General features: G+C 50.8%; 9 protein-coding genes across 9 annotated transcripts; 4 read left to right on the forward strand and 5 right to left on the reverse strand.

The window, feature by feature from the left end:
• Positions 1-1,340: 1,340 nt before the first annotated feature.
• On the forward strand, positions 1,341-2,072 carry J7T55_012400 (uncharacterized protein; the record flags this gene model as incomplete). Its single annotated transcript, XM_053137281.1, has 1 exon — positions 1,341-2,072. One exon carries the CDS (start codon positions 1,341-1,343, stop codon positions 2,070-2,072), a length of 732 nt encoding a protein of 243 aa, XP_053000198.1.
• A 976-nt stretch (positions 2,073-3,048) lies between these two features.
• On the reverse strand, positions 3,049-3,640 carry J7T55_012401 (uncharacterized protein; the record flags this gene model as incomplete). Its single annotated transcript, XM_053137282.1, has 3 exons — positions 3,049-3,230; positions 3,303-3,387; positions 3,446-3,640. 3 exons carry the CDS (start codon positions 3,638-3,640, stop codon positions 3,049-3,051), a joined length of 462 nt encoding a protein of 153 aa, XP_053000199.1.
• Positions 3,641-4,753: 1,113 nt separating this feature from the next.
• J7T55_012402 (uncharacterized protein) lies at positions 4,754-6,323 on the reverse strand (the record flags this gene model as incomplete). Its single annotated transcript, XM_053137283.1, has 2 exons — positions 4,754-6,076; positions 6,144-6,323. 2 exons carry the CDS (start codon positions 6,321-6,323, stop codon positions 4,754-4,756), a joined length of 1,503 nt encoding a protein of 500 aa, XP_053000200.1.
• Positions 6,324-11,290: 4,967 nt separating this feature from the next.
• J7T55_012403 (uncharacterized protein) lies at positions 11,291-12,823 on the forward strand (the record flags this gene model as incomplete). The annotated part of the gene is made up of 3 exons (XM_053137284.1): positions 11,291-11,336; positions 11,405-11,976; positions 12,038-12,823. 3 exons carry the CDS (start codon positions 11,291-11,293, stop codon positions 12,821-12,823), a joined length of 1,404 nt encoding a protein of 467 aa, XP_053000201.1.
• Positions 12,824-13,547: 724 nt separating this feature from the next.
• J7T55_012404 (uncharacterized protein) lies at positions 13,548-14,317 on the reverse strand (the record flags this gene model as incomplete). Its single annotated transcript, XM_053137286.1, has 2 exons — positions 13,548-14,213; positions 14,285-14,317. The coding sequence occupies 2 exons, from the start codon at positions 14,315-14,317 to the stop codon at positions 13,548-13,550; spliced, it is 699 nt and encodes a 232-aa protein (XP_053000202.1).
• A 1,084-nt stretch (positions 14,318-15,401) lies between these two features.
• On the forward strand, positions 15,402-16,173 carry J7T55_012405 (uncharacterized protein; the record flags this gene model as incomplete). Its single annotated transcript, XM_053137287.1, has 2 exons — positions 15,402-15,404; positions 15,466-16,173. The coding sequence occupies 2 exons, from the start codon at positions 15,402-15,404 to the stop codon at positions 16,171-16,173; spliced, it is 711 nt and encodes a 236-aa protein (XP_053000203.1).
• Positions 16,174-17,070: 897 nt separating this feature from the next.
• J7T55_012406 (uncharacterized protein) lies at positions 17,071-18,052 on the forward strand (the record flags this gene model as incomplete). Its single annotated transcript, XM_053137288.1, has 2 exons — positions 17,071-17,556; positions 17,621-18,052. The coding sequence occupies 2 exons, from the start codon at positions 17,071-17,073 to the stop codon at positions 18,050-18,052; spliced, it is 918 nt and encodes a 305-aa protein (XP_053000204.1).
• Positions 18,053-20,875: 2,823 nt separating this feature from the next.
• Positions 20,876-22,605, reverse strand: J7T55_012407 (thiol protease; the record flags this gene model as incomplete). The annotated part of the gene is made up of 2 exons (XM_053137289.1): positions 20,876-21,178; positions 21,238-22,605. 2 exons carry the CDS (start codon positions 22,603-22,605, stop codon positions 20,876-20,878), a joined length of 1,671 nt encoding a protein of 556 aa, XP_053000205.1.
• Positions 22,606-26,293: 3,688 nt separating this feature from the next.
• J7T55_012408 (deoxyribodipyrimidine photo-lyase) lies at positions 26,294-27,910 on the reverse strand (the record flags this gene model as incomplete). The annotated part of the gene is made up of 1 exon (XM_053137290.1): positions 26,294-27,910. The coding sequence occupies one exon, from the start codon at positions 27,908-27,910 to the stop codon at positions 26,294-26,296; it is 1,617 nt and encodes a 538-aa protein (XP_053000206.1).
• Between the last annotated feature and the right edge of the window lie 38 nt (positions 27,911-27,948).

Below are 27,948 nucleotides of genomic sequence, written 5' to 3' on the forward strand. Positions count from 1 at the left end.
CAAGTCGTCGCACCAGTATGATTCACTCAATTGCCACATATCAATCAACGCAGGTCACCTAGACACATTCAGCTCGCTGAGATCGTAACGGCACGCAATCGATTATGGACAAAGCCATAATCTACTTGCTTTGTCTAGTATTTACATCTTAAATTCGTGTTGATCGAACTAATGGTTTTAGGGCTGTCACTTGAATTCATTGCATTGGCGAGGGGTCTATTAGACTACCCCGCCGGCTCGAATCCGTGTCATAAAGTTGAGAGTCCAGACGACCGTGCCTTGCCGATACAAGTTTGGGCTGACGCTAAATGGCCGCTTCCATACAATGTACACTTGGGATTATTAGTGCGCTCCCAGAGAGATGCTGTCGAGGGCGCACAATTGATTGGAGCGGAAACAGGTATACTTTGACATAATTATATTGGACTCTGCGGGATGCGTGTATCGATGGAGGTGCGATAGGCAATATAATTGGCCTTCGCAGACGCGTTCGCGTATTGGCCGCTTGTTGCAATAGTATACTCTATCCCATGCGTGAGACTAGGTCTGGCCTGACAATTATCATTCTCAGTGCGATGTGGGATAGTTGACGGTGGAGGTCGTTCCTGTGTAGATGTGAGGATAGAACTCTCGATTCACTTGTATAAGAGACGACCCTATCACGCCCCCAAGCTCCTGCGGCTTCTCATTCTCAACACTGAAGCATACATAACGCAATGGCTCAGGTTTTGGCGCAAGATCACAGGTCGATCGAGGCAAAAGCGAGTACTGTGCAGAGTAAATATTTACCTAAGCATGCCTCAGGCCGACTCTTTTCAGTATGTTCTCTTCTAACGTTGTAACCTGACGGCCTCTCACCTTTGAACCATGACTGGACCTGCTAGTCCACCCGTCGCTTGCCCACTAGAGGACCCCAATGAGCCAACGTCGTCTAATGACTATGCATAGGTATCTCAAAGGGACGCCCACAGATTATTATTCCTACAGTTACACAGCAATGCAGGCCTCCGTCCTAGTACCACCTTAGGAGCTAACAAACCAAGTGCGATTCTCCCACGTAAAACGAATATTAAAATTAAGATAACTACCGCTTGGATTTCTACTAAGGTGATCACCGAATCACACGTAATGAACACAAAACTGCATGTCCAGCTCAGAATTTCGGCCTCCTTACTTTTACCCACGGCCGATCAACATCATTTTCTTCATTTAGGTCCAAACTGTTTATTCGAGGACCTGACATGGCTCCATCACGCCCACACTGTCTCCTTGAGAAGCTACCTCCTGAGATTCTTCAGATGGTACTTTCTCAAGTGAATTCTCCCGAAGAACTCTACGCAATGATTCGCGCCAGCCCTGCAGCGTTTCGTGCCTTCTTGGGCTTCCGTGAGCAGATCCTCATAGCGATCATCCAATCAGCGCTGGACCCAGACATCTTCATGGAACTGTTAGGACTGTTGCACGTGCCAAACTGTGCCAATCTCCAATACGTACCCTGGTACAATGAAGTATCCATATTCCGTGCTGCGTCCTTGGGACCCCTTACCCATATTGAATGCCAGCGTATTCAAGATTGGGCGATATGCGTTTTCAAAGCAGATTTTCGGAAAGCTCATTTGGCGCGCATCGACACGGCACGACTTACCCACACTCAACCGTTCGCCGTCCCGAGTCTCCGGCGACCAGCCGACAAGGAGCAAGCAGCCGACTTCAAAGAAAGCGTGGGCACCATCGCCAGAAGTTATGGTATTCTAAAAAGATACACGCAAGGCGTATGCCTCCGTCTCAACGATTTCACCCTAGGTCCGCGACAAGAATTCCCTCGCGTACGGTATCCTTGGGGAAATAACTTCACCATGATGCCACCAGCACCTTTCAGAAAAATAGTCGTGAACCTGCAACGAATTCTTCTCCGCGAGAAGCTACTGCCGATCAAATTCAGCAACACGGACCTCCACGATATCATCTTAAGTCAAACGAACCAGCGAGACTGCATACTTGATTTGGTCCTGGAAAGAGCTGGAATTCAGCAGACTAGCCGCCTTACGAGGAGGGTGGTTCCTATGGTGTAAGACGTCCTCTGCTATTCAAAGCTTGGAGCAACCTTCCATATCGAGTCCAAAAGTCAACGGTCGAACTTATGTCTCCGATTCAAGCGAGACGAGCCGGCCGCCTGAACCTCTACCTATTCCCGATCGGCCAGCGAGTCCAGATCAAGGCCACTTTCCTAGCAGCATAGGGGTCTCTTGGTAAATAAGAGCAACTGCAACGCTACCCCAAGGTTCCCGTCATGATCAGGTGAGGTCGCCAGTTTGCTATCGACTGTGTGACAAATTGGACTTACAAGTGGTCACAGAACTGGTGAACCAATCCGCGCACCGCCTAGAGGTCACAAATCGAGATCTCAGCGAGAGCTTTTGACCTGGGAAGGGCGTGAATAAGATAGGATGGGTGGAGTATATATGGATCACCAGAGCGGACAATGTGGACGAATTGGGCACGCAGGAGATCATCCTGTGGTGGTAGCTACAGAAGCTTCCGTGGACGTGCTTCCGTGGACGTCTGAATGATGTAAGGTTTTATGACTGAGTTGGCTTGAATGTCTCATCATTCAATAGACTGACTGGAATTAGCGAGGAGGAAGTGGCAGTGAGACAGGCCAGAAAGCTCATTGGCTACACCATTAGCTGAGACTTGGACACGTCGCGTCGCGTGGATTGTGTCTTCCGAGTCCTATTTGCCGCGCGGTAAACTCAATTTTTGTACTTTGGTGGTAACTTCCAGAATAGCTGTGAATATCATTATGAATTGAAGCTTGCTTTTGCAATGTTATACGGCTAATTAATCATCCTAAGTCGTATCGTCATTCTCTCCTCTCTCTCCGCCTCTGTGGGTCATTGTTTTAACTGAAGCGCATTGCAGTAACTCAAGTGGTGGGCCGATTTTGCCGAGACCACTCGGCTGTTGTCCACCGGCACAAAGAACTTTGCTTCGCTGTCAAAACATGTGCCCTCTCAGGCGAGTTCCGTCCCCACCCCGATTAGCAACTTAAGCACAGATCGTCGCGTCCAGGTTGACAGGCTGTGGGCAGCCGTAAACAATCTTGTGCGCGGGGGTGCTGTAGCAGGCAGTCTGGCCAGGCGCGCAGTCGAAGATCTCGCAACCGTCGCCAGGGGTCAGAATGTTGTGCTGGTCAGCGAAGGGGTTGCCCCACTCTGTGCTGAGCTCGTCTAGAGAACATTACGTTAGCTGTCGTCTTTCTAGAGTTTAGGGCTATTGCAGGATCTGGACGCGTGACCTACAGTATGCGTAGTCTGGGTTGCTCGAGAAGGAGTAGCCGAAGAACAGCGGGGTGGTGAGGGTCTTAGTCTTGGCAACCTTGACGGTCTGTTTATGAGAATTAGCTTTGCTCCAATTGCATCGAGGTTTGAGGCAAAATACGAACCGAGCCAGACTTGCGGAAGTCTTCCGAGAAGGACTGTCCAGGTGCCACGGTGGTCAGGGCACCAGCTGCCGAACCGTCGTATGGGAACGACTGGACGTAGATTGAGGTCGCACAATTGTTCTTAACGACGGCCTGTTGGGCAGAGACGCCGGTGGCGAGAAGGGCAGCGCCCACGATGGTAGCGAAGAACTGCATTTTTGTGTTGATGTCGAGCTTATTCGAATTCTGGACTGTGAGCGAGCGTGTGTGGTCAAGACAAACATGCCATTGAGAACGTGAACTGGGCCTGGCTTATATAGTCGGAGCAGGCATGGTCCTGGGCGGAACGTATGGTTCCTGGAATGGGTAACATCTTGGCGGGAGGAGTAAAGAATGCGCCTCATCGTCACTTGCGCGTGTCTCGGGGTCGATCTTCGTATACCATCTAACGTGAGGTTCCAACTGTCGTGTCCCGTGGTCGCGCCCACGGTCGTCGGCCTGCCCGTTGCAGCTGTGGGGCCTGTAGTAATGCTACATCATCGTTTGCTCTCGCGCCAAATACGAGGCTTGCTCCTCGTATCACTTCTGATGTAAGGGCGGGGTGGTTGTCTTGGACCCAATCAATGCCGCATTAGCTTATAGAGGACATGTAATCCCCGCAAAAGGATGCCAACGGTGGCGCAGGAACGGCACGGAGTTCTCGGGAGTCGGGAGAAACAGCTTACTTCAACGTCCCATGTGGTGGCACTTGTGGGTCTTGCCAAGTCTTTATCCTTACAAGGCTAACCACTAAAGACTAAGCGCTCAAGTTACAGTGTAGCTTAAAGTTATTCTGGGATTTAAAGCCTTCGCCAGCCATTGCAGAAGGAAACGGGAAGAGCAGAAACGAACTATGTGCTTCTGTTGGAAAGTAAACAACTCAAAGATAAATTCGTCGTATTTTTGTTTTAACCTTCATCGCCCGGGTAGGCCGCGCGAGAAGACTGCGCTGCCCAAGTACTTGGGGTCTCAAGACAGACGAATTGCTTGTTCACCTACTTTGAGCCTCGCCCTGCAGCGAAAGGAACGCCATGATAGGCTGAGCATCTTACAGCCTTTCTGGGCTCTAAGATTCAAAACAGGGATCGGTTTTAATAAGATCATCTGGATTGTCTCTGCCTAGGTATAGGACACGGAGGCAGGGGATCGAAAAGTTGCGGTATGACCGGAACTAGAAGAGCCCGAATTGGATCCATTGATCGTACGTCAGAAAAAGAAAATATCTAATGATGGCGCACAATAATCCTGCGCTGTGGTATAGTATGCCCGATGCTGGTAATGGTGGATATGTCACAATGTCTCTAAGTTGAATGGGCCATGTTGATCCACAGTCTCCCACACACCGCTCAACGAACTAGCCTCGCGCTTGATGAACTGTCCATATCCCTTGTTGCCTAAAATGCCGCCATTTTCACGGTCCCAGACCACCTCACCGCGCAGGATTGTGTACCTTGGCCAGTTCTTAACGAGTCGCCCCTCGTATGGTGAGTAGTCCACATCGTGGTGCAACATGTTATTCTTCAATGTGATATTCGGTAGTTTCCCGTCCGGATACCAAACCACCAGGTCTGCATCCGATACGCCAGGGATGATCGAGCCCTTTTGTGGATACAGTCCATACATTTTGGCCGCATTGGTAGATGTGACCTCAACGAACTTTGTAACCTCGAGCTTGCTGGCAGAGAAGGCCAGTGGCATCCTCGTCTCGATCCCCGGAAGACCATTGGGGATGTACTTGAATCTTCCAACGGGGTGCTCGTCCGTCACGCAAGTTTTCTTACCTGTCTGGGCGTCATCGTACCGGAAGGGGCAGTGGTCCGAGCTGAGGATAGAGAACGTCCCGTTCCGAAGGCCCGTCCAGATCGCATTCTGGTCCTCGGCATTGCGAGGAGGAGGCGAGCAGACGCACTTTGCACCTTCAAAGCCGGGCTTGTCGAGGTCATCGCGGGTGAGGAACAGGTACTGTGGGCATGTCTCTGCAAAGACCGGCTGGCCGTGAGTCTGAGCCTCGCGAATCCGGGAAGCGGCTGCTGGGTCGCTGACATGGACAAGCAGAATCGGGGTTTGCGCCACCAGGTTCGCGAGTGCGATGGCGCGGTTGGTCGCCTCGGACTCTAGGATTGGCGGGCGAGAGTTGGAATGGTACTTCGGGGCGAAGAGCTTTGCTTCCTCGAGCTTTTCGGTCAGCCAGTCTAGAACGTCTCCGTTCTCTGCGTGGATCATTGTGAGGATCTTGTTCTCCCTCGCTGCCAGGAGTACGGATAGTATCTCCCCGTCGCGGAGTTGGAGAGCCTGGTAAGTCATGTAGATTTTGATCGAGGTGATTCCCTTTTGCCTCAAGAGTTTCATTTCCGCTAGAGCCCTTGGGCCTGCGTTTCCCATAAGAAGGTGGAAGCCGTAATCACAGTAGCAGTTCCCTGCGGCCAGACTATGTGTGGCCTGTATTGCCTCAGTCGGAGACTCGGATTCCTTCTGCAAAGGAGCAAATGAAATGAGCGTGGTACACCCTCCAGCAATGGCTGAACGAGAGCCAGACTCGTAGCTGTCTGCTGAGCTGCCTTTCCCGAACATGCTTGGCTCTTGCAAATGGACATGGCAATCAATGCCTCCGGGCTGCCAGATGATCAATTTCAAATTTCCATGAGTTGAAGAGAACTGAAGGAAGGGCAAGCCGACTGACCATGACATATCCCCCCTCAGCATTGATGACTTTTGACGCGTTGGCCTTTCCGAGAGAGCCTGAAGGGGCAAGAAGAACTATCTTCCCACCTGCGATTCCAATGTCCAAAGGCGCTGCATCAGCCGCAGTAACGCACATCCCATTCGTTACAATGAGATCATATTCTTGAGGAAGAGACATGATGACCGACGGGGCTTCGGCAGGGGAATATGCTGGTCACCTGAACCAGATCCTGTAGGTCGGCGTCAAAGCTCACGAGATCCAGTGAAACAATAAGCAGGTGCTGTTCAGCTCAGACGGCAATGAGCAAGCCACGATAGGTTATCCAAAGTGGCTGGCACGCATATACGTAGAGGGGTTGACGCCAACATAAAGAGAAGCCAGGATAAACAAGCATCGTCATCGACATCGTTCCCGCAGCTACTGGTGCCCCAACCAATCACATTCAAGGGGCAAGCTTATCTGCTCGAGAGGCAAAGAGGGCGATAGCTGCATTGAATTGCACTCAAGCGCCATGCAATGGACTGAGTTGTAGAATTTCAAGTCGACATCGACTAAAACGAGAAGATATTTTAATAAGCAGCCGATGGCGAGACACCCACGAAAACCGGCCCACTTCTCTCTCTTGACAGCGTTCACTTCGAGCCCTCCAACTGAGCACAATCTTCATGAAGCTCAAGATTGCGACCTGCGACGTCTCTCAATAGCCAGAGCGCATACACGAGGCACAGATGCAGCCATCATAGGTCTTTATTCCCTATATCTCTCCTGAGCAGTATTGATGTTCGGCAATCTGTTCTTAGTGAACTCGTTGGCAGGCAGCGGCACGCTGTCAAACTCCGAGAAGGGTCGGTAGAAGCACTCCAAAATTGAGTTATGTCTTGCAGATGGCTTTTCAAGAATATTCTTCCTCTGTTTCCCGCCACAGACCGACAGCCTCATCTTCTCTCCGCAGATTAGCCGTTACCAAGTGCCCCTCATCGACAGCCGACACCTGTCGGAAGGTGGGATGCGACAGTAGCTTCAACACGATCAGATCTGTGACACAATTGCCGGGCTACTCTTGCAACATGTTAACATTGCAGATATCGGGACCATTCAGTGCAGCAGTGACACTGCCGCGACCCGGGGTGGGGGACCGTACCGTATATACCAGGCTGTAGGTTTGGCCAAGTCTTACCAAAGTCACCCAAGGACAAACAATCACCCAGTACTTGAGAACGTTCCCAATGTGTGGTAACTCAGCAGACTTTGGCTTGCGAACCAATGACTGTGTGAGAACGCGGGGACCGGGAATCCCCCACGTAGCAATCACACCACGATGCGACCTCCAAAGCGCAGCGAGGGCCGCTGTCTCTTTGCCCTTGGTTCATCATGACACAATCCACCTAGAAAAGACAAGGTTTGCAGCATCTTGGCATACTTGTCCTGCAGCATCTCGCCCTTTCGTCTGGGTGAGGAAGCAGGCGGGATTCAACATCACACGAGGCTCCGCATGAGCCGGCAGATTGACCCTCCAAAGAGCACTTGAGCAGGGACGCCTCCCACGGGCCGTACCGAATCTCCGAGGGCGGCTCTTCCTTTCTCACAGCCAAGCTTGTCGTTCACAAACCTCTGGGGAACGAGCCCACTTTTGTGGGCCTGTTTTCACGAGCACGCTCTGGATGGCTCCCAGTTGTGTGAAGTGTCGAATCGTGAATTGAAATTCCTTTTGAATGAGCACAAGAGTCTCCGATCAGTGTATCGCGCAAGTTAGTGTCCCAAGCCCGTGAGCAAGAGGGCTGATCGCCGCCGGCAGTCAACGATGTCAGTTGATCAGGCCCCGCATTGCCCCGTAGCGAACGTTCAACAGGCACAGACAAGTCGTTGGGCCTTCCGCGCTGCCCGGACCCAGGTGCCCAACGAGAGGCTAGCCCGCTTGCACTGGCCCATACTACGCTGTTGTATACTGCAACGGTGACATTGTTTCACAAACAGTAGCCGAGCCACGTGAGCAACAACTGAGCGGCTCTCGCCTTCTAGGACAATCGACTGCATCCTTCAGGGGCTGCCTGAACATCCACCAGCGGCCGTGAATAGAAGTCTCCTTGAGTAGGCATGATTTTGTAAATGACAGGCTGTGCAATGGCTGAGCGAAGTCGTAGGGACAAAAGCAAATAGGAGACGAGGAAGTGCCGTGGCCTCGAGGTTTGCCAAGCGGCTCCCCTGACCAGCATCATGCAGGACCGAACTCTGGGCACGCTACACCGAAATGCTCCTGGCAGGCTGGATGGAATCCAGGCAAAGATGTGCGCCCGCGTGGTAATTACTCACACGTTGCTACGGAGTAAATTCGCACAGAATACCTTGGCACATTCGGCTGATGCCACCACTGCCATCAAGCATAATTACGAAGAACGATCGGTGAGGAGCGACACGTCGCAAATCTACCCATGGGTCGAAAGGTACAAAGTTTACCCGCTCGCGGCTCTGTATGCCCCATGTGGTCAACATTGATATGCTATTAGGTCGACACATGGGCCTGTCCGCCAGATGCGGTCACCTAAACGCGTTCGCCCGATCACAGTGAGGCGACCCGAGAACGCCGAGTGCCGAGTGTTCTGAATTGCAGGCCTCATCCATGACTAGTCGACGATGGAATATACTGGCGCCCAACAATCTTTGGATATGGGCAGCAAAGAAAATACTGCTATTCCTTTATCAGATTCTAAGATGGTAAAAGTGGCAAACACTGATGCAGAAGCCCAAGTCATCGGGAGTATGTGATTCAACAATGCTCATGTATTGACATTGTGCAGGCGAAAAATACTATGCTGCCGCTCCTGTTCTATTCAATGAGAGACATTGAAGTTTCCATCAATTCAATTTGTACCGGGCAGTGCTCCAGTGTTAGCTCTCGCATCGCACCGGAAACTTCGGCAGTGCCGACGGACTGCTGTTCGGGTAAATCGGTAGGAGGTCTCGGAACCCCCTCCGGAACGAGGATTTGCATCGTTGATATCCCAGGCGACGGGACGAGTACACCACACGCCTTCGCCGGCACATCGATCCTAGGTCTTGTCAAGTTCGTTCCGTTCTGTACAACATGCCACAGGTATTAGTGGGCACTTTTGTGTTGTGGAGCTAGATTACGATGTGCCATATTGGATGGATGTCAATCGTATATCCCAAGTTTTCATTTGAGCAGGCTCGTCGGCAGATCTATCTCAACAACTAGAACTGCTACCTTATTTTGGTCTCATCAAGTATGTACACAGATGAAAACCTCAACGAATAAGTCCGAAATTGACACGGGGAATGAGAAGGATCAAAAACATGGGATTTAGCATTGATAGTTCGAGCTGGGGTTCACAGTGAGACATGCTATAGTCTACCACTGTGTAGTACACATCAACAATAATGTTGCAAAGCGTGAGACTACCTGATTCCGCCTCGCCAACTGATGGCGGGATGCAGACCTGCTAGTCTCAACCGAGCTGAGTTTCGTGTAGCCTATGCTATTTCGATCACTTCAATTACCGTGGCAGAAGCGCAATACTTGCCCAGCTAGTCTCCCTTGAAACCATGCTTCATCGAAATTAGAAGCCATCATGATGGCGGATGAAGCCGCGACAATATGAGGCTGTCAAAGGGTCCCTGTAGGACCACAGGGGTCAGCTCTGCGGAAGGTAGCGCCGATCGCAGGAAAGGCTTCGAGGAAGGTTGTCCCTAGCCACCGCCGATCGTCATGTGGTCTAGAACAACTGGTCCAGGGACGTGATCTTGAGCATTCAGCTTACCGCGGTTTGATTTGAGTTGGGAACCAGGAAAATGCTGCCTGCGGGTATTCCTCGCCAGTGCTACGGGTAATCTTCAACCTTGTGGATGGCGGCACCCGCCGCTCAGACCCGCGCTGACCGTCACTTAGACTTTTTGGCTTCCTCGACTATCACACATTACGTGCATGGGACCCAGAAAGATTTGGACGAACGCTGGAAGCCACCAAGCTTAGTTTCGCCCTGGCCTCTCAATTCCGGACTCCGCCCACAGGCGCCCCGTGTTTGTGTGGACGACTTGGCCGGGCATAGTGGTTTGAACGCGCGGTACGGAGCACTTGAGTGGTTTGGAACCTTATCCAGTGATTTCTGTTGCGTGACGGCCAATGCAAACACTATTGCATCAGGGCAACTCATTGGGTCGGACGGCCGATGTCCAGTCGGATCTCAAGCAGTCGATCATTCGGTCTCGCTTTCCGCTGTGTTGAGAATAGTGGCGAATAGTAGGTGTATCATGCATTGTGAGCTGAGTGGAAATTCTTTGTACGCGGAACCCATGGCATTGGAAGTGGTGAACAAGCGGATGCCCCGAGGGTTCCGAGTTCACTAGACTAAAGGCCGTATCCAGCGAGTGAGCCTTGCACGAATGTCTGGTGGGGGGTGGATTAGCCTCGCTCTTGGCGGCGAAGTATATCCAGCTGATTCATCAACAGCGCTTACGTGCAATAGCTGGCCCTGAGTCCTCGGCCGGAGGTTTGGGAAGCGCCGAGGGTGGCCACCATCGCGGGCGCTGCGTGGCATCTGTTATGAGGGCTTTCTTGGCGAACAAGAGAAGTGATCAGCAGCTGTGTGAGGTTATTAAGATGAATCAATCAGATAACAGCATCCGGATAAATTCTCCGGATTCGATTGGGCCGCCGAAGAACCGGTCAAAGTGCCCGTTGGGAATAGACGCGCCGTGACGAGCATTGCAATCCAGCATGATCCTGGTCATTTTGAATGGCCATCCCGTGACAATGCAATGCCTCTAGACGGCTTCAACAATCTTCACACAGCTACCACTTCTGACTTTGACGTTACTGCTCGTTTCTGCCAAAGAATAGAACAGGTCCTGCTAGCGCTCGTATAAAATAGTAATTCGTCACGGGGAAGGAAGCATTAAAGGCTCATGACGCAGGAGAGGCTGTTGACTTCTCGGCTGCAGGTCATAAAGTTTACTCATCTACCGTCGGTACAGGATGCCAGGGGTAATTTCGTAGGTTCGTGGCTCTCACCTCGTATGTTTCATTGCCTCGGGGCAGGGGCTTTGGTAACAAACTTTACCATACAACGTGCCTGAAGTAGCGGGAGGGTGGGACGGATGAAAGTTAAACTTTAATGAGCCCAGTCAAAATGAGTTCGCTGCCCACCCATCCCGACCATGAGTGGAGTCTCATGAGTGCTATTCTCCGCCCTCAGAACACAGAGTCGTCTTACACCATTCCAACTCTGAATGTCCCAAGACAGTCAACATGGCGGCGCAAGCCACTGGGGCCTTTGACCCGAACGAATACTATCGACTCACAAACCTCGCGCTGGGCGGCGAGTTTTCTCTTGATGTCGACGGTTCTAAGGCGATCCCCGATGGCAAAATGGGTATGGCAGCGTCAGGGCTGTACACGGGGCAGATTTATCAGATTTTGGAGAATGCAGACGATCCAGGTCACTACTGGTTCGCAAGTTCCTGGCTGGGCGCGAAGGAGAAGATGGACGCCGTCATTAACGATAGAGGGGACTACGCACCATTCTTGAGGAATATCACAACTGATTACAACCAGACGTGGGGGCTTACACCTCATGTCGATACCGCAAACAATCGGACAACATGGACAATCATGCCGGACTGGTTTGGAGGTGTAGGGTCCAGCCGAGCTATGAGCGTTTACAACGACACCAAGCAGCCCTATCTAGCTACACCGGGGCCGAACCCGGATCTTGGGCATGGCGATGTCAACCAAGCGTGGTTCATCACGAAGGAGGGAATGACTATTGATGATCCCACTTTCTCATCAACAAACTTACCATCCCTGGCTACCGCGGTAAGTCATCCAGATCTACGGTCGAATGGTCTCATAACTGATGGATGATTTTGAATATTAGGCACCGATAGTTCCTGAAGGTGTGACGCCTAGCGCTGTAGCCGCAACGCCAACATCAGATTCAACACGTGCTGCTGGATCAAGTGAAACTGATCATCTCGCGGGCCCACTGATTGCTGCTGCCGTGGTGCCGACTGTAACCGTCTTCATTTCTGTCATCGCTTTCATCACTTTCATCTGCATGCGCCGCCGCAGGGCTAGGAGGATGGCTCGGAACATGCCATACGGAAGCGGTTCGAACGCGGCAGCATCCAAAGATGGACTCGCGTCCGAGATTCTCGATACCTTCAGCGCAGAGACCCTAGGTCACTGGCGGCGACGACACTCTATGCGTGAGAAGAACCAGCCTTTCTCACAGAGCGTCGCAAGTAGCCACCTGAGCGAGCCTCGACTTGCACGTCTACCCGAAGATAGCGTCATGTCCATCAACCCGCGCGCAAATCCATTAAGGCCTCCGCCTTTGCGTACGGGGTCATCTTACCGTGGTGGAGCTCATTTTCATGGCAGACATGCATTCTTTGGGTCTTCGGCTCTAGGACTGTCCGACACCGACACGACCCTTACAAGTCAAGACTTATATCACATGCAGATCGAGGAGCTGAGTGGGGTGTCACCGACGAGAAAGCCACCATGGATGGAGGAACGGAGCCCTAGTGTGATGGAAGGAAAAGGAATGGAAGTTTTAGATACGACGTCTGGTGACCCGAGACACAAGAGGAACAACAGGCCATCAAGCCCGTTCGAGTTGGAGAATACCCGACCACAGAGCAGATATGAACTGGAATGAACCAGATATCTGCTTCGCAGCATGTATATAAAAGTTGTTTTTAGCGTTGTTTTCCTATTGTATCGCCAGAAAATCAGGAATATTGTGGCAGCATGCCATGACTCCACACGGAGGTAGCTTCTATAATTAAGTGATAATCCAACAGAATGAACATCTCATTCTTCAAGAAAATGTACATAAGCCAGCAAACCATCTGGACATCTGTGAAATTTAGAAATTTGAGGCTAGCCCTGTTCAGATCTGCGTGTCTCCCATTGGTTTCAATGCTCCAGATCCAGAAAGCTCCGAACAGTTTCACATCTGTGAAGTCACATCTGTGGAGCCTAAACAACACCTGGCCTCTTGGCCTCGTGGTATTGCAGTATAAGAAGGTAAGCGTGTGTTTTCAACAAGCAAGAGACTCTTCAATGAGCATTCAAGGCCGAGTCCAGGCCCGGCTCCTCAAAGCACACTTTGCCAAGTCGACTGCAGCGACTCAATAATTTACCTCATGCTATGTAGCACACGAGACCCGCTGAAAAGCACCGGGTGCTCTGAAGCTCACGATGTAGACCAACCTCCTCATTGAAGCTTCTCTGAACTCTAGAGTATCACATCACGTGATGTCACAATGATTCCTCACCGTGATATCGGTGTTCATTACAAAAAGAAAATGCTGTATAAGGCATATATATACATATACATACATACATACATTAAGTAGGACATTACTCGACAACACCCATCAGTTGCGGCCGTATCCACTATTCTTCTCCAAATAAGTACCGAAGTCTGTCAACCCAGGATATTCTCTTCTCAACTCCTGAACATTGGCCCTGAATCCTTCACTATTCATCCACTTGAACATAGTGCCGACATCCTTCAGAGCCCATAGCGTCAGGGAACCAACCACACCATAGGTTGTTGGCATGTCACTGCCGATCTTCTGCTTAAAGACTGCGGCGGCTTGGTCAAACGTCAACTCGTCGCCTGCAAGCGAGATCGCTCGACCTTTGTACTTCTCCGGATACATTAGAGCCTGGGCTGCGAAGTAACCAATGTCAGCGCAGGCAATCAATTGCTGCGGGCGGTCCCTGTCAATGGCTACTTTCCAAGCCGTGAAGAAGACCTTCGCCATTGAGCCGGGGACGTAGTTGTCCATGAAACCGGTCGGGCGGAGTATGGTCCAGTCCATGCTGCTGCCAGATGCCTTGTCAAGGAGATACTGCTCCAGCTTGTGTTTGCTGGCAAAGTGTGGAACCGGTGTTGGGTTTTCAAACGACTTTTTCTCGCCACCTCGGTCCACGGAGCTGTACACGAAGTGTTTCACGCCGTTCCTCAATGACTCGTCAATGAGTGCTTTGCCCTGCTGAATTTCAATTTCGATTGTCTGGCCTTTTTCCATTGGGTTCTATCTGGAGTCAAAGACTGAAACTGCAAGCCCATAACATGTTAGTGGACGTAGTTGTATGCTGTACACACCCCATATTGGGCCAGGTGCCGCTTTTCTGGCATTTGCAAAGATAGTCGGTGCGTCACCGAGGTCTCCCTGAATCAGTAAGATATTTGGCGATAATCTTTTGAGTCCCTGGGCCGCTGGTGAGCTGGGATTGCGAGTGATGGCGAGGATTGTGAAATCTGCTTTGGCTTGCAAGAGGCTCTTCACTACTGCACCTCCTTGCTTTCCCGTCGCACCGGTTATAAGAACGGCTCGAGACATACTGGCTGCCTGATTGAATGATTGAGGTTGCGAACAAACAACTGGAATTTTGAGATCTCTTCCGTACAGAGTCAAGCATAAATTTATATACATGTTTATACATGGCTATCGCTTTACCAGCTGGCTTCTCTTACATCGTTAAGTCCGAATGCCGGGGCCGCTGTGGCGGCAGAGGCACCAGCCACAACGTGCTTCCGACTAGACCGGTGCAGCATCAGGGCCGAAGTAAAAAGAAGTGGACCGCGTCGTATAAATACGGCGGAGCTGGTGAGCCCGCTGAATCGCGCAAGGATGGTGGAACTTGCTCCTGCAGGGATGCGGTCAGTTTGTAACAACCGTATTTATACGAAGCGAATTGGGGGCAGCTTGTTGAACCTTCTACTGGACAACAACACATCAGACGCGGAGACTATTTTCACCATGAATATAAGCAGACAGCGGAAGGCCCACCGGAAATCTCACGAGGGTTGCGAGCAGTGCAAAGAAAGACACGTCAAGGTAAGAAGAAGACAACGGCGCCGTCTCATCCCGTTATCTCCGGTCGGGATGGCAATAGCCTTGCATAGCATCAGCTGGCTGAGCCACATGTCTTTAGTGTAATGAAGTCCATCCCCGATGTCGAAGTTGCGAGCGCAACGGCCTGACATGCAGCTTCTCTGCGCCGGCTTTAACAAGAACGCCGCTTAATGAGGACAGTCTCGCGGATCTTGAGCTACTTGAGTTCTGGCACCGGCATCCTCTAACAGCCGACTTTTCGGATGGAGCCCGGAATTTCCAATACGACTTTGTTCGTCTGGGCTTCTCGCATCATTATTTACTGAACAGTATCCTCGCCCTTGCAGCGCTTCAACTATTTGACCAAGACCGGTCTATGTCAAGATGGTATGTTAGAGCGACAGCGCACCAGCATGCCGCTTTGACTCGAGCGGGGCCGCACTTGCAGCGCCTCGAGGAGTGTCAGCACAAGGCCCTCTTAGGCTTTGCAGCCTTTACCACATTGTACGCTGTAGCAGAGCCCATACTCCGACCGATCCGCCGAGACTGTGAGCCGGCAGACTTTGATCCTGTGAAAGAGCTCCTGCACGCCATTACGCTCGGCAGAAGTACGACGACTTTTGTTCGAAACCAGCTTGCATCACAACCCTGGTTGGACTCAATGGTGGTGTCGAAGTTCAGTACTGTTCGAAACGAGCTTGTGGACAACCTAGAGCTGCGGTTTCCACAGCTTGCTCTAATCCGGGACCTGGTAGAACGCCACTGCAAGAATGAGCAGAAGCATGCATGTCTCCAGGCCATCACGACACTTTTTAACGATATTGCGTTTCTTGTGGACAATGCAGGAGATCCTCAACAGATGAAGGTTATCTGGGGTTGGGGCAACGAAGTTGACGCTGTGTTCCTGGCTATGTGCTCGAAGCGGAACGCAGTGGCCCTTGTAATTTTGGCGCACTATGCTGTTCTCATCAGTCTAAACACGGGCCTTTGGCACTTGCGGGGCTGGCCAGCGGCGCTTCTGCGGCACATCGAGACCCTTCTCATGGGAGAGTGGGACGAAGGACTTGACTGGCCTAGACAGGTGATATCTGGTGCAGCTACCTCATGGACCAGCGCCTCCCCTTCTATTACAGTGCCCACTACAGCAGAATGCTAGCTTAGGTGCGGACACAATATCACTAGTTCAACAGAATGTTTTCCTTAACTAGACACATCGACTAGATTCGTTGCATGCATATTTTACACGACAGCGGCACGCCTATACTATGTGATGTTCTATACTCACGTCTTCAAGTTGCACACCCTTTTCCCATACTCCTTAACATCAATCACTTGCCTATCGCGCACGAAAGCTTTGGCAGGCAAAACATTTCATATTAATTGATACCAGGAAATGTAAAGGTCTTCTTGTTGATCATATTGATAAGACGGCCAGCTTTGAGGTGATCTACGGCAACTGCCTTCGTCGCGAACGCAACAATCATGTTTAACTACACGGTGCTAATTCAAAGCCAGGACTGTTATCATAGAAAGCAAGCTGGAGCTGCATCAAACTCTGGTGGCCAAATAGATCAAGCGTGACGGTCGACAGAGCTCAGAGCCCTGCAACATGTGAAAGCGCTTGAGTCTCCTTGAGCCACGTTGGTTGGATGTCAAAATGTTCCGCATGAAGACATAACACTAACATCTCAAGCCTTTTCCCGCGCGACAGGAGAAGAGTCCGGATCAACCGGTGCTTTGATGTCATTGTCTTGGACCAATAGACTTTGCTCGGCCTCCATGAAAGGAGGGTTAGTCCTTGTTGCCGGCCCCCAATGAGAGTAGCAGAAGCAGCAAGGGCACCTCAGCAGTATGGAGGTTCCCCCTCATCCGTTGCGACAAGCATCACACACTTTTCGGCCGCCCGACCGTTTGCCTCGGCTGACCCACATTTCGGGCATACCTCATCTTTATAAGTCAGTGGAAACACATCAAGCGCTTGCTCCTCAACGCGGATAAGTCTTGGTACAGATTCAGAAAATACTCCCTTCATCAGATTAAAAATTTGTACACGATGGTCTACCAATATGAAAACGCAGGCAACAACCAACGCATTTACAAGGAGGTTGGGTCTGATAAGAAATTGAAATGGGACGCTGCACAGGTCGATCCCGACACCAAAAGGTTGATCGATGAAGTCGTAGCCCAGGGGTACGTGATTATCAAAAACGCATTTACTGATGCGGAAGTCGACGAGGCGCTTGAGGAGCTGCGACGCCTGTCCGCCTCTTCCGATGCTGGCCCAGCAGCTACTAGGGGCCGGAACACATTTGAGGGCTTCAAGACACAGCGCATCTACTCTTTGCTTAATAAGTCAAGAGTCTTTGACAAGTTTACTATCCACCCCAGCGTTGTCGCTCTTAACGACTACTTCATGGACCCGGGCTGGCTTCTCAGCGTCATCCACAGTATCAGCATCCAGCCAGGCGAGAAGCCGCAAACCCTGCACCACGATGATGGCCAAATCACTATACCGCGGCCCCACCGGCCATTGGGATCAGTAGGCAGCAGAGACCCTGACAGCATCTGTAGAGTTCAACCACATGGCTGACAGCAAATTCCAGGCGATAATGGTCGCGCTTGATCCATACACCGAGTTGAACGGCGCGACCGTTGTCGTACCTGAGTCACACACTTGGGGCGCTGATCGTGTGCCGCAGGTGTCCGAGGCTAGACCAGTGGTCATGCCTCGGGGAAGCCTGGTATATTTCATCGGGACTTTATGGCACGGCGGAGGCCAAAACAGGTCTGATGCAGCTCGACGCGCTCTGACGGTTCAGTACTGTCAGCCTTGGTTGCGCCAGCTCGAAAACTACTTCATCGCTGTAGACTGGGAGAAGCTTCCGCAAATTCCGAAGCAGATTGTAGACATGATGGGATATCAGGTCGGCTCTCCTTTCATCGGGTTTGTGGATGGAGTGAACCCTCGGAAGGCAGTGGAGCAGCGTCTGAAAAGAAAGGGGGAAGAAGAGAAGGCCAAGAGGAACAAGCTATAGCCTTTGGGATAGTTGCAAATCACGAAGCGATTTCACCCATTTCCGGTTCGCCACCCTTCCACAGTGACGGCTGCTCAGGTCTCGTAATATCCCCTCTTGCAGCCTTTGTCTCGCGTGGTGGATCAGTCCAAGCACGTCACAGAGATACATGCGTGCTTTCAGAAACCTTCTTCTTCATGAGGCTAATTCATAATCTCATCGTGCATCTATGAGTTGATTTCAAGTTTGCCGTGGAAGCATCAAAATTGGGTGTTCTGTAGACATGCTTTGGTTGTGTTGTAATTGTAGAGGGTTCTGGCTGGAGTCTCCTGCCAAGCAGATCTTGGGATTAGTCTGAAAGTCACCTTACAGACCTATTGTTTCAAACCTCTCACTGCTACAAGTGTGAAGAATGACCAGAGGGTCATTGATGACACACATGCCAGATTCGAGCAGCCTTAAAGTTTAATTTTGGTTGACAAAGATTCATGTTATGCAGGGGCAAATCTACCAGCTATTCAGGATGAAACGAGAGATTCACTTTCCAGACGTCTCATTTCCCCTGAGTACCAAAGCTGGCAGCGCGCGTATTTGAGCAGGCTTCTTGCGAACAAGAACAGCAGAGCATGGTGGACTAACTCAGGCATAGCTTTCGAACCCGTGTGGAACGAGTGTAGCGCCGGTAACTTTGGCCGCATGCTGAACAGTGCATTGGCTCGGCCACTCCGTCCATCCGATCGACACCCAAGGGGTGCTCCCCGGGGCTCCCCGGGGCTCCCTCAATTTCCCCAGACTCGCTTTAAATATTATGCTTGATCACAACTTACCCATTACTATCAGAATGATTATCCGATGCTCATAAAATTTGAACTTTGACAGTCTGGGATGGCTCGTTTGATGCCATTGGAGAAGACATGCTCTACGCGCCGAAGGTCTATTAGCAGCCGCATAATAGGCATTGCGGAAGCGGGCTCCGGCGAAAGCGATGGAAATTCCTGCATAACTTGAGTAGCTGATGCCTTGTTAGTACATTCTTGCGGCAGAAATGTCCTGCCGAAACAATATCATGCGACTGAGTAGCTCGGGGAAGTTGCAAACCCAGGGCGCGATGATTTGGGTAAAACATGGCTGAAATTAGCGAAATGAGTAGAACCTGGATTTTTCTTTGAGGGCGCCTAGAACAGAGGACGTAGTGGAAAAGTTCCCAATTTGTTCAAACTTACAAGTGCTCAATCAAATACCCATTTTTCCGTCAGTAATATAGGTACAAGTAGCTTAATTAGAGTAAAGAGACATTATCTGTGAATTTATGGATCAGCCTCTATAATATTATGATCGTCGGATTGATTCAGGGATGGGAACTTGAAGGGAACGCTCCTGATAACTAAGTTCTGGGCGCTTGCATAGGTCGTCAATCTTATGAGATGGTACTGTGCATATCAACGATAGTAATGCCATTCCCCTCATGAAACATATCAAAGTAACTATTTTCTTTGTTGGAGTTTTGGACCATTCAATTTCATACAGCAAGATTACACTTGCTTGGCAAGTCTTCCTATCTCTTGCACGTCAAGCTACTGTAGCCTCACATTTAGATGGGCTCTTGCGCCATTTCATACTAATGCACCCATCAGGGACCAGATTTTAATGTCTGAACGCCCAATACAGAAAGTTATCGAAGGTGAAAGGAAATCTCAGGCTGGAGTCATCTAGATGGTCAAGTCTGAAGCTTCAAGTAAAATGTCAAACGAGCAATGCAAGTCCGCAGACGCTGACAAAACAGTGAAGGGGTTTCTAAATTTATGCAGTTTACCTATACTTACTTTGAGCTCCAATTCTAATATTGAGGTTCTTAGAAAGTGGAGTTGACTCGAGTGCTTTTCATTGACTTTTTCCTGTTGGGGGGGGGGGGACACTGTCTCTTTGCTCTTGCCGAAGTATCCTTAAAGCTAGCGAAGAATTTCACTCCCCACCAGCTGTGTTTAGCAAGTGTCAGTAAGGCAAGACCAATGGACTCTAGGGACTTGAGTACAGCATACCCGTCAAGATCGGACTCGCACCTCTATTGGCAAGTATCTTGGGAATAATGATGGGCAGTTCACGACATTCAACAATTCCTACAATTGTGTACAGAAATCTGCTGTTTTTCCAGAAGACTTGCACCTTCTCGATGAAGCCATGAAGCCAATACTTAAATTTATTTTTGACTGTATGTGAGTGGCGAGCTGCCTGATTGCCGCGACATCTCTGAGTACGCTCATGAACCAGCTGGCCGTGACGAAGTCAGATCGGTTCAAACTTGGTGACTTTATTTCACTAGACACACACCTAATGACACGAATGCCGACTAACAGGTGCAAGTTTTCGGATTCCTGTGCCTTCAGATCGCGTGACATGTATTCAACAGCGATCTCCCGGGAACAACTTCAACACTTGGCACAGCGTGAAGGTTACGTGTGGAACTGGGAATGAACACGACTAAAACACTTCTAATAAATGTTGCACTTTTTACAGCCCAGATTTCAAAACGAGCACCATTTTTTTGGTCAAAGTTCACGATTTGGCTACTACTTAAATACAGATACAATCTGGTTTGCTTTCCGCAGACCTCCTCTCGACAAGTCACCTGACAGGAACTTTTGGTTTGAAGAAAACGATGATGCATCGGATTGGAAGTACTTCCACGTGATGAAAAGTAAACGTAAATGACAGATGAAGGAGTGACATTGAGGTCAGTTCTGGCATGTGATGTGCCACACGCGCCCAGCATCATGCACCACACTCATGCAACGCACCGTGGAAGGACCACTCTTCAGAGTTTGAGTCCTACCATGCATCAAGTAGTCACTTTGCGCAACCCATGTACTGGAAGCACTCCTTGAAGGCGCGCGTGTCCAGGGCAAAGAGGCCGCCCTGGTCGAGCAGCTCAGCTGGCTGCCAGATCTCAGGGTCCATGCGGGTCAGCAGGCCAGGGTAGCTGGTCAGACCAGCCGGCTCAGTGACACCGAATGGGTTGCGGAGCACAATGTACTGCCTGTCGCCAACAACGGCGTACCCACAGATGGAGTAGGCGTGGTTGGCAACGAGGTTGCTGCCGCGGTACATGGGGCCAGTCGCGTGAGTCCAGGCGCACATGGGATTGATGGTCTAGAGAAGTGATTAGTACCAGGCTTTTTCAAAGTTCATGAAACAGCGGCGAAGCTTACCTTGTTGTTCACACAGTTCTGGCGAACGACGCCGAGAAGCTCGTTGGAGCTGTGGTTCTCGCAGCGGAAGTACTGTGGGTCACGACCGTTCATCTGCGCCATGGCCTTGATCGGGTCACCGGAGTGGGTGCAGGTGATGTCAGGGTGGTGCTCGTTCTTGCTGCTGCTGCCCAGGATCCACTTGGCAAAGGCCTTCTCATACAGGGACGGCCAGATGTCCGTGCCGTCAGAAGCACGAGCAAACACGGGCTCATTGTTGGAGTTGGTGATGGGGATTTCGTAGTTCACCTCCACGGTCTCGGTACGGTTGTTGTTGTTGCCACCCTTGTCGTGGAAGCGAACGCGGAGAATGTGGCGTTGTGCACGGCGATCCTCATTGCCGTCTTCCATGCGCTCATTGTGCGGGTGGACACGAGTCGCGCGGTTGATTGTCGCAGGGCTAGCCCAGAAGACGGAGAACATGGCGGCGATGAGCCAGCTGTTGGTGGAGGCACCTTGGGTCGGGTCATCGAAGAAGTGTGTAGGACGACGGCGTCCGTCGCCGATGGAGAAGTTGGTCACATCGTTGACGAGGCGGCGATTAACGCTCTGGAAGAAATAGTCGTACATGTCACGCCAAGAAGCATTCGGGGGTGAATATTCATTCTCCCGACCGGGCATGTTCTCATCGTCCTTGCCGCGCAACCGGAACGGAGTCATAAACTCATTCATGGTCCGAGTGAGCTCGCGGTTGGACACTTGACGAGCAACGCGGTTCCCATTGGCGTTGGCTTGAATGACCAAACGGATCTTGCCGTTCTGGATCCGAGCATGCTTGACGCGAACTTGATTGAGGTCTTTGAGGCCGACTTGCTCCAAGTCTTGCAGACGCTGGACCCGGGATAGGTCAGGCGTCATAAGATCGCGCTCACTCAGGAGGCGGATGTCCTTCTCCTGGAGCTGTGTAGCAATGCGCTCTTTCTCATTGAGCTGAAGGCCGGCAAAAAGCACGGACTGGTTCCTCAAATCAAAAAGCTCATCATAGTCGGTCTGCAGAACTTGGGAGATCAGAGTTGATGCATTGACCGAATTTCGATCAATTCGTCGACCAAGCATGGCCTCAACAAGAGCGTAGGGGTTGGCGCACCCGATCCTGACGTTCTGTGGCTGGTTGTCAGGACGAGGGCCACTGTCATCGAATGTTGAGAGCATCATGTCGCTGCGGATGTCCGGAAGGTAATCGTAGTCAAGTGTCTCGGTGCGGTCCGAGTCACTCTTCGGTTTCTCAGCCGTACGACCGAGAATTGCTTGGACAAGAGCATACGCGTCAACTGCGACGACGTTGTTGTCCTTGGGCGGCTCAGAGACGATAGAGCGTGCGTCACCCATATTGCAAGTACTTTTTGTTCAGTTTAGAAGTGTATAAAATTTGTTTGGGGGCTAAGAAGTGATGGGTCGACTTGTGTTTCCAGGTCTAGATACAGTTCCAACTCAAAAGTGCGTCGAAGGGGACGTACGCTGTCTTTATATGGTCTTCGAAACTGGCTTCCGCAGCTCACGCCTCCGGATATACCTCGCTCATGAATTGCCTGACGAATGAATCACCACTCATCCACATTGGTGTGTACGTGGTAAGTTAATGGACCGATTGCAGGAGGGGTCCAAACCATCTCCAGCAAGGTGCCAACGCCCGGCAGACTAGGTCCCAGGATCTCGACCTTCTTGCATGTGGTCTCCGGTCTTCAATGGCGTTTTCTTCTCCTCCTCACTGACACGTAAAACTCCCAACAAAGTCAATTCATTAGATCTCAAGAGACTATTCGTCCACGATACGATCTCGAAAACGTTGAGCTGCGGCTCGATGCTTCATCCCTCGCTGCACTTCCGCATCAGGGAACACTGTGGTATTCTGAAAAAGCAATGGTGAGACTTCACGGCATTGGTTTCAATATGCAGTAATTAGCTCGACACTATAGCACTGACGACGCTATCAAAGTCGCTCGATGACGAGTCCGGCATGCCAAAGATCGTACCTCGTTGCGCAGCTGTCCAGCAGCCCCTCTCTAGGCATTCTCTGAGTGGTTATCGGGAGCGTTCGTCCGAAGAATCCACTGCAAACCTCACTGGTCGTTCGAATCACGGTGCTGTAGACACACGATGGTTTGTCAATTGTCAATAGGTCCTACGACATAACCTCGCCAAGAACTGTATCGATCGTGTAGGACGATGTCAACAACGAGGTGGTCAAGTCTTGGACCCTGAAGCTTCACATGAAAGGGGTTCCTTGTCATGCAGTCACCCATTTCACAATTAGGTTCTCCGCCATGCCCTTTCCCCACAAAAGCATGTTCGGCTCGATGCGGGAGCCATGGATCAAGGGTGCGGCTCAAGCTTGGATTCGTATGGGTGGTGGTAACGAGGAGCTGCCAAAGTGCGGGAACCAGGGGCATGATCGACAAAGCGCCCTCCAGTGCTACACCAATCAATCGAGATCTCCCTTCCTGAGGTATCATCATTTCTGCAGAATTTTACCAGTGCTGCCCATGAATGGAATGAGTTGTCGATCTAATGATATCCATGTGCCTGCCGTGGTTGAATGCGAACCTTGCTACTCGATACTCAACCCCTGGGCACTTCAGGATGGATGGTCGAGGAGGGAAAGACCATGTTCAATTCCAGAGCTCTGCTCCCAAGATGAGCTAGCTCTATAGGCCATGTTCTAGATCGATAGGAGTTGGAGAACTTCGCTATGTTACTTAGACTTCACTCCCCTCACAGCTTCATGCGCCATCAATTGAAAGTTCAAGCCGCCATTACTTAATTGGTTGCCATCGGAGATGTCTGAGCCCCCATATATCCGAAGCTCGTGCATCACCGAACATTGGAAACGAGAAAGGTGTCGACTGCGACCAATATCAATATGTGATGCCACTGACCTCGGTGAGACGGGTGCTGGGTAGAGTCCCATGGGGAAAACCGGTCGATCGAAATACGGGTTTCGAGATACTTCTGCTGGGATGTGCTGAATCCTGCAGATGTTGCAACAACTATGCTTGTGTTTGCAATTGCGCATTCCGTACTTAATCCGAGCGAGTGACGGCAGATTAGGTCGTGGAATCAAAGCAGCCATCCACAGCCCGTCTGGGCACTGACCGGTATCCGACCGATGTTGCAAATGAGTTGACTTTGCCTCTCAGCCCAGAAACGAGACGGCGTTGACGCGGTGATACGCCTTGCAGCATTTCCATATGCGTGAACAACATAGTATGCATGTCCATCAAGCTCCAGGACATGTCTCCGCACGGGTCGGGGGTGTACTCAGCTCTTGCCGCCAATGGCATCTCATGAAACTTCTCTAGACCACAGGACGGTTGAATCGGAACCTTGATGGTCAAGGCACGTGAAGCTTGGAGTGCACTCACTGGTTGCTGAGCTAGTCGTCGTCTTAGTTCCTGGAATGTCAGATCCGAGCCAGCCCGGACGCGAGAACAGATCTGATTAGGGATGTCCTGTCGAGCCATATGCGGACGTGCCAAACAGAATAACAGCTCACTGACCAAGCAAAGGGTGTGTTGCTGGCGCTTGCGATAGTTGCATGATGTTCTTCAATGTCAACACGGAGTTCTCTCCATCACATGCGCCATCTTGTAGACTCTCCGTCCCAATCACACTTCAGCGGACTGCAATACCTCGCGATTTCAAGGATCTCCGCCCGGCCTAGAATCCAATTGACCCACTTCTATCCTGGGAAATTCAAAGACTGGTAACATTGCCGGGTTGGAGCTGTTGTTTCACAGCATGCACGCCGAGCTGCTACAGTTCTGGTTCTAACTCCTCACTTCCCCTCGCTGACGTTGCCATGCAGCCTCTGCAGCCGCCAACTCAATTCTCTTTGTGCAAATTTCACGTCTCGTCAGGCCACACTCAGGTGCTTTTCCTCATTCACATGGACCAGGGAAGGAATTGGGTTTGGACGTTGCAGGTCTGGGTGTCAGGGCAGAGCAAATTCTCATAAACGGATTCCGGCTCGATCGGATTTCTCCTTTGGGACTGGCATTGAGCTAGGCCATGCGTGATTACTCATGATGGCTTCGTTCGGTTATACCTGGCTTCGGGGATTTACTGGATTCCACATTCAGAGGTGCCCCGTCTCCATTTGCCTTCAAGCCTCGTTGTAGGTGATTTTATTGGGTCGGACGAATCACTGTCGTATATTGAAGAAACCTTCATCAGTGCTATGTCCATGCTTAGGATCTAGGCAGGCAGATAAACGGCAATAGAGCTCGGCAAAGATTTTATCACTTATTGCACCGTGGCACATCACATGCGCAAACGCCGTTGTGATCTTGGACGAACAAGAACGGCTTATGAAACACAGCGGACGCCACTGACGAGATAACACATATGGAGTCCACCAATAAGTTCCAGGTGGCTTGGGTTTTCTGAGATGTTCAGAGTAAAAACTTACTTTGAGTTTGTTCCCTTGCTTCCAAGCCATGGCTCTCACGCTATGAGCATGTTCCGGCGAAATTGTCGTTTTGTGTCTTGTTGACATGACGATCGCATACTCTTTCCGGTTGAGCTGCTTCAGGAAGCTTCTTAGTACACTGGTCATACGGAATTCAACTGAGATCCATATTACATTCACCCAGAGCTATCTCATCAATGCTCATCTGATAGGCTCTATTGGCCCACCAAATCCGACATATGATTTTTCAATGACTTGAGCGACGTAAGTTTTTCCCCTTCCAATTTAAGAAAACAGTGGCTCGGGATCTCTTCGCTTAGCAAATCCAGCAGCCAGGTAGAAAATGATCAGAAGTATTTCACCTGTTTTCAACTCAGTGAGAGAAAGCGTAGGTCTTCTACAATGTATTATTTCAACATTTGTAGATCAAGCGTACATCGTAACACTCACAATGAACATATTCACCACACTGATACATGCTTGTCCGTGGACAGCATTTTCGCACTTGCGACCGAGCCATACCATCCCGGTTGTGAATTTCGGCAGCATTGCGAGCCTTATTATCATTTCGTGCTTTCCTATTTTGTAGCTGTCTCAAAGAAATTGACGCTACGGGTCAGCATCTGCCATATCCTGCTTATACCTCTGGATGCAACGGTCCTTGCTTTCCTTGAAATCGACATGTGGCGTTGGATAACCGAGCTTCTCGAATTCCTGTTTGCTAAGCCGGCTGTGAGGGTCGAAGATCGCCTTTCCCTTGACGTCCTTGAGCTCTGACACCCACCTCCTAATATAGTCTCCATCAGGATCACACTTCTCTGCCTGCACTACAGGGTTGAACACTGTGTAGCTGGGCTCCCAGCCCTGTGTGTTGTTGCTCAAGTCCCAGTCTACCAATGTCTCAGCGAAGAATCTCTCGCCCTTCCTGTAGTCGATGAGCAAGTTTGTGCGCAGATAACTGCTCGTGTTCATCCGCAGGCGATTGTGCATATAGGCCTCCTCTTTAAGCTGCCTCATACCAGCGTCGATGAAAGGCATGCCAGTCATTCCGTCGCACCACTTCTTCCATCCTTCCTCGTCATCCTCCCATTGCACGAAGTCAAATTTGAGGTTGTGGGGAAGGTTCATCGCGTCGTGAGGCGTAATGGCCAGCATATGCCGGTAGAACTCGCGGAAGACAATCTCACGAACCCAGCTTGAGATCCCGATATCACCTGAAGCGAAATCATCGCCATCGTTAGCCTCTGTTGCCGCTTTCAGTGCCTCGCGGACTGAGATGACGCCAGACGCGAAGTAAGGTGAGAGTCGGCTGGAGTTGTCCGTGGCTGGCGTAGATCTGTTCTTTTTGTAGGTTTTCACCTTCTTCTTCAGGAAGCCTTGCAGGCGCTTGATACCGGCCTCATGACCCGCCGGCCAGAGCTTTCGGATACGATTCCTGTCTTCTGTCGACGCAAACTGTTTTGACGCTGGTAGTGTAGGGGATTTAGAGCTAAACAATTCTTTCAAATCTGTCTTGGCTTTTTTATCGTTCGCGGCCGGCGTGTCGACTAGGTCGAGGAGCTTTGGATCATCGGACACCTCAGCCAACCAAGCCTTGTGGTAGGGAGTAAAGACCTTCATTGGGCCACCCGAGCCAGTTGTCAAAGCCTTCGGCTCTATGACCGTCTGATCATGGACTAGATGAAAGGATGCTGCCAAATTCTTGTCGGCCAGTTGGTCTACTAGGTGGATGTCTCTTCTGAGCTCATCGACCTCATATTCGAGGTTGGCAAACACGTGACTGACATTATGCTCCTGGAGAAACTCCAATACCTTCGTACCCTTGTCGCCTCTTTTCTCAGCCGCCAGAACCACCAATGGAATGTTCAAATTGTGCAGCTGTTCCTGGAGTAGCCTCAACGACTCCAACATGAAGTCTGTTCTCGCCGGGCTTGTGCCGTGCCACTCGAGGTCCTTTGGCGACCACAAGAAGCAAGTGATGAGATTTCCAGAACCTTGCTTCGCTTTCTTGGACGCCTCGGACAGCGCCCGATTATCTTCTGCCCGGAGGTCCTTACTTCTGAACCAATGCAAGACATTTTGAGCCTTTTGATCGCTCTTCTGCTTCTTCACCTTGCCCAAAAGTTCCTCCAAAGGCGGATGCGCGTCAATCTCCTTGGCTCGTTTGGTTGAAGGATGCTTGAGCCCGTCTTCATGCGACGGCGAGCGCTCCAATCGTTTCGACATTGCTGAACACCAGCGAGAGATCGCTGGAGTTTTAAGAC

This window comes from Diaporthe amygdali, assembly GCF_026229845.1.
Source record: "Diaporthe amygdali strain CAA958 chromosome Unknown NODE_2_length_3802984_cov_64_841326, whole genome shotgun sequence".
Classification (NCBI taxonomy): domain Eukaryota; kingdom Fungi; phylum Ascomycota; class Sordariomycetes; order Diaporthales; family Diaporthaceae; genus Diaporthe; species Diaporthe amygdali.